General features: G+C 35.7%; 1 protein-coding gene across 1 annotated transcript; it reads left to right on the top strand.

Annotated features, from left to right (window-relative positions):
- Window positions 1–3,597: 3,597 nt before the first annotated feature.
- LOC123265580 lies at window positions 3,598–6,166 on the top strand. The gene is made up of 2 exons (XM_044729359.1): window positions 3,598–3,848; window positions 5,660–6,166. Exon 2 carries the CDS (start codon window positions 5,762–5,764, stop codon window positions 6,164–6,166), a length of 405 nt encoding a protein of 134 aa, XP_044585294.1. The 5' UTR covers window positions 3,598–3,848; window positions 5,660–5,761.

Raw genomic sequence — 6,166 nt, 5'->3', positions numbered from 1 at the left:
AATTTTTGTTAATTTCCAGTACCCTTAGTAATCGCCTCATTATTTTTATCTCGAAAAATATATGTCGTAATTTCAAAAAAACGCAATGTTTTTACCGAGCCGAGCTTCAGCCGTCCTCTACAAAGGAGCCACCTCCTCTCTTCAGATAATATATTTTTTATTAAAGCTTCTAAGTCTTCTGTACTCATCCCAGAATTTTTTATCTTAAAATATTTTATTGATAACTCGAACAAACGCGAAATATCAACTAACCACAGCTTTAATAACCGTCCGCTATATTGAAGTCACCGCCTTACTCCAGATAATAATTTTTTTTTCATCTCCGGCACCTTCAGTACTCACCCCACCAATTATTATCGTAAGAAATATTTGTCGACATTTAAAAAAATGCAAACTATGGGGTCATCCATAAATTACGTCACAACTTAAAGGGGGGGGAGGGTATCACCAGAATGTGACATTGTGTGGCGAGGGGTAGAGGGGGTCAAAATCTTTGTGACGTGACATGTTAAAATTTGAATTACTCAAACGTGAAACTTACAGTGCGCGTCATTGATTCGTGACGGTTGAAAATTTTATGGTAAAATAGAAAAATCAAAATTTCTACATCTGTAAATAAAGAAATCAATAAAAGGAAAATCTGTATAAGCATCAATTTAAACAAAATTGAAAAAATAATTCACTTAAAAAAATAGTTCACAAACCTTCATGAGTAGCTAACTGTGATAAATACGACACTCACTGTTTTAAAATTGTCTACTCATGGAGGTTTGTCGTCCTCCAGAAAGTTGCGGATCAGTCTGAAGAAATACACACGCTATCAAAAAAATGTCTAGGTTATTTTTTGGAGTGCAGGGAATTTCGCCGCTGCCTGATCCACAATCTCCTGGAGTACCGACTCCGTAAACCTCCATGAGTAGCTAACTCTGATAAACACGACACACTATTTCAAAAATGTCTAGGTTATTTTTTGGAGTGCGGGGGATCTCGCTGCTGCCTGATCCGCAGCCTCCTAGAAAACCGACCCGTAAACATCGAAGGGTTATTGTAGTCGAGTGCTCTCGAGCATTATAAAAGTTTTGGTTGAATTTTTTATTAGCTCGTAAATTTCAAGCAATTATATATTTAATTATATTTTTTATTTGAATTTATGAATTTATATAAATCAAAATTTACAGATGTCTAAAATCACGGGTTTCTAAATTTGCTGGTCTATATTTATAGATATCTATTGCTTAAGAATTCATATATTAATAACTGTCAATATTTTTATAAATATAAATATTCAAATGTCTTTTTACTGACTTCTCTGAATTCAGTACATTTTGTTTAATTCAATGTCTATATTTATATTTGATAAATTTTAAAATTATCAAATTATATTGTTATCTTTTTTTTAATATTATAATTTTACTTTTATTTATTTTATGGTGTGTAATCATTTTAATTGCTAATATTTTCAATTTCTATTTCAATTGTGATTGATATTTTGAGTTATTTATTTTCAGTGAATTATTTTTTCAATTTTGTTTAAATTGATGCTTATAAAGATTTTCCTTTTATTGATTTCTTTATTTACAGACGTCGAAATTTTGATTTTTCTATTTTACCATAGAATTTTTAACCGGTACGAATCAATGACGCGCACTGTATATGTTAATAAAAAACTTAAAATATTTACGAACTCAATTTATATTTATTAATATAATACTTTAGCACTCTCGTTATGAGATTATCTCTCACGCAACAACATCTAACTTCTAAAGCAGCGTTGTAATGCAAGTGAGATACTAAAATTCTCAAGAGTTCTGAATAGTAAGGGTCTGAGTAGGTTTAAATCGTCGGCGAGTGCTCGCTTGCTTTTCTAAAAAGTGAAAATAACTGTTTCTTTTTAATTATTTTTAAATACATGCATAAAATTGAAAAATGTGTGACGTCAAATCAAGGGGGAGGGGGTTCGGAAAATGTGACAACCTGTGACAAGGACGGGGGGAGGGGTTAAAAAGTCCTGAAATTCGTGTGACGTAATTTATGGATGGCCCCTATTTACTGACCCGAGCTTTAACTGTCTACCATATTCAAGTCACTTTCTCACTCTAAACAACATATTTTTAGTTAAATTTCTTGAATCGTTAGTACTCACTAAAGAAATTTTTAAAAATTTTTAATGAGTTTGTCAGATTCTCCAAGACAAGTATAAACACTTAAAAATTTTGTGTATTTTAATTGGTTATAGAGAATTGCGTACGACCACATCAAGTGCTGCATCCATAAAAGTAACCAAATAATTAATTAGAAGTAATAATATATAATTATATTACGTGTCTCGTTCTCGATGATAGTACTATGTAGTCATGCTTGTCATGCTTCAATCCACAATGTTTAACGCTTAAATTTAAATAAATTTGGCGCGCTACGCCATATTGCTCGACCTGCGCCCTCTATATCTCATATTGTTTTGTTGTGCTAAAGCATAAACATGTTTTTTCGCAATAGCTAAGGATTTTTTCTTTAAAATAACTATTTTTGCATAATTAATTAATATAAATATCAATTAAAAAACTCGACATGGGAAAACGATCAAGATCTCGATCCCGTTCCCGAGAATCTAGGCGTAAAAAAGATGACAAATGGGTTAAGATGCAAGAGCAGATGGATAACCTAACAAAAATTGTTGAGTCGTTGGTAAATGTTCAAAAAGAACAGAATAAACCAATAAATTCGCCTGAGAATCTAAACACTCCAGATGTAGTACAAGGTAAGAAAAATAATACCGATATAATTTAGTATTAAAAATATCTACTTTCCATACGAAAGTAGAGAGGTGAATACCCACGCGGTGTCACCAGGTCCATATGACTGTGATTAAAGGTGATTAAGTTCAATAAGAACGTATTTATCACAATTGCACAATAAGTGCCAAATAATTTTTTTATTTAAATAATAATAAAAAATTTCGTCCTTTTTTTGTTATTCTCAGAGGCAGAAAGCTCGAAAGAGAATGACCCGAATAAAAAAAATGTTAGTGAGACATCAAACACTGGACAGACAGAAAATAATGAAAAAGCAAAAGCTGAACCGGAAACAGACAAGGATGGTGTCTTAAAAGTTTTAGGATTAGACCCGGATGATTCTACATTTAAGAATGTGAAATATCATCCAGAGCTGAAAAATACTTGGCTTAAATGGAAGAGCGAGGGTCTTCCGGAAAAGAACAAGAATGAAATTTTGGAGGCATACAAAAGGAAGGGTGATTTTTTCACCGAAGCCCCCAAAATAAACCTGGAAATAGTTCCGTTGCTGACAGACATAGCGAAGAAGAGAGATCAGCATTTTGCAGAGACCCAGAATTGCGTGGGTACCGCAATAGCTGCTCTGGGTGCAGCAGTCTCTTTACTTCTGGATCAACCTGAGGAAGGTGTAGATGAGGATGCATTGGTAGATTATATAAGTCATGCGGGTCAAATCCTCACGGACGTATTTTATCAGCAATCTGTGGCAAGAAAGTCATTTATCACGCCACAATTAAATAAAAATATTAAGCCAATGGTTGACACTATGTTGTCAGACGAATGGTTATATGGCAATGATCTTAAAGACAAGGTCAAGGACGTCAAAGATATAGAAAAAGCTTGTGCAGACATCAAGGAGAAGCTGGCTACAAAAGTATCATCAAAGTTTCGAAACCAGGGAAATGTGAGGCGCCCACCGGCGGATTATCGCGCGGTGGGCCAGAACCAGAGATACAAATCCTTGAAGTTCAAGACAAAGTCATCCAGGACGTACCCACAAGAATCCAAGCCAGCGGCACGGACGACGAGCCAGTCGTCATCCAAGAGATAGACAAGGTAAAAAAAATAGCAGGCAGATTGCGACACTTTGAGGCCAGGTGGAAAGAAATTACTTCAGACAAATTTGTCTTAAGTGCTATCAGTGGCTACAAAATTCCTTTCATACAAACACCGTCTCAAAATTATCTCCAGAGAGAAAGAATTTTTTCTGTCGAAGAGATAGAAAAAATTCAAATAGAAATAAATAAACTCTTAGGTAAAGGCGCAATCGAGGAGTGTCAGGAGTGCGATAATCAGTTCATCTCCCCTTATTTCTTGGTGCCAAAACCAGACAGGTCAAATCATTTCATACTTAATCTCAAGGATTTAAATGCATTTATCGACCCTCCACATTTTAAACTGGAGCATATACGAACAGCTCTCGGGTTAGTCTCGGCAGGAGATTATTTAGGGAGTATAGATCTCCAGGATGCATATTTCCTGGTGCCAATTCACCAAGATTATAAAAAATTCTTGAGATTAAGATTTAAGAATAAGTTGTACCAATTTTTATGTCTCCCCTTTGGTTTATGTACGAGTCCGTTTGTATTTACTAAGATAACGAAGCCCGTAGTCCATATTTTGCGTCTCTGGGGGATATTGCTAGTGTTGTATTTGGATGATTTTTTGTTTATTCATAAATCTAGAAGGGTATGCGAGGAGAATATGAGGAAGGCATTAAAATTATTGTAAAAGCTAGGTTTTATTATAAATCTTAAGAAAATCTCGCTTGCAGCTTCGCACACTTGCAAATATTTGGGATTCGTAATTGATTCAGTTAGTTTTACGTTAAATCTGACGGACAAGAAGAAGAAGTCAATTCCCAGATGGGTAGATACATTTAAGGTCGGTAAATCGTATAAAATTCGAAGGTTTGCGGAGTTCCTTGGAGTATTAACATCGACGTGTCCAGCCTTTGCGTATGGTTTTGTTCATTGCAAACAATTAGAGAGGCAAAAATATCTGGCATTGAAATTTAATGGTGGCAACTATGAAGAGCATATTATGATTAATGAGAGCATGATGGAAGATTTAAATTGGTGGAGTGTGAACGCGAAAGTCAGCCAAAACCCAATGAGAACGCAGGTTTACGAGTTGGAAATTTTTTCTGACTCGTCACTGACTGGTTGGGGTTGTTTTTGTAATGGAGTGAAAGCTTTTGGTTTTTGGAATGATAAAGAAAAGAGGAAACATATCAATTACCTAGAATTATTAGCTGCTTTCTTTGCCATCAAATGTTTCGCGTCAGAGCTCTCACAGTGTGAAGTTTTGCTTAGGTTAGATAACACCACCGCGATTTCTTATGTAAATAGAGCAGGAGGTGTAAGATTTCAATACTTAGGTTTGTTAGCTAGGAAAATTTGGAAGTGGTGTGAGGAAAGAAAAATTTGGTTGAGGGCATCCTACATAGCATCAGCGGAGAATGTTGAGGCCGATAAAGCATCGCGGAATGTCAATATTGATTCAGAGTGGGAACTGTCCCAAGATGCGTTTTCAAAAATTGAAAAACAATTTGGACCGTTTTCAGTAGATTTATTTGCCTCTCGTTTGAATACAAAAAATAGGAGGTTTTACTCCAGGTTTCCAGATCCTGATGCAAGCGCAGTGGATGCGTTTACAGTATCGTGGAAGAATGAAAACTTCTACGCTTTCCCTCCATTTGCCCTGATTATGCGTACATTAAGAAAAATAATTAATGACAAGGCAGTAGGAATCGTGGTGGTACCTTTCTGGCCTACCCAGCCATGGTATCCACTTTTTGTGTCACTCTCGATTGAGCCTGTTATTGTATTTAATCCTGATATTAATCTCTTAAAATCTCCTTACAGGGACGAGAGCCACCCCCTAGCGAGCCATCTTTCATTGGTGGCAAGCATATTATCAGGACAGCGTATTTAAGGAAAGGAGTATCTGAGGAAGCCGCAGAGATCATGGTAGGTGCTATAATCCCGGCAACATTGAAGCAATACGAAGGTCATTTAAAACTTTGGTGGAATTTTGCTCAGGACAAAAAGATTGATGTCTATAATGCAAAAACGTCGGACATTATTGCCTTTTTAGCTGGGCGCTTTAAAAAGGGAGCAAAATATAGTGCAATAAACACTGCGCGATCTACAGTGTCTCTGATATCAGCATATGACATAAATGAGGATGGCTTAATAGCTCGGTTTGTAAAGGGAGTTTATAAACAGAGACCTACAAAGCCTCGATACAGCACCACGTGGGATGTGTCTCCAGTATTAGAGTATTTGGAGCGACAACATCCTCTCAAGAAACTTAAAATAAAAGAAATTGCAGAGAAGAAGGCGACCTTATTAGCTTTGACGATGGCATAA

The sequence above is a fragment of the Cotesia glomerata genome, linkage group LG5, assembly GCF_020080835.1.
Source record: "Cotesia glomerata isolate CgM1 linkage group LG5, MPM_Cglom_v2.3, whole genome shotgun sequence".
NCBI classification, from domain to species: domain Eukaryota; kingdom Metazoa; phylum Arthropoda; class Insecta; order Hymenoptera; family Braconidae; genus Cotesia; species Cotesia glomerata.
Note: the sequence above shows the minus strand (reverse complement) of the source record. Positions and strands in the feature narration are given on the sequence as shown.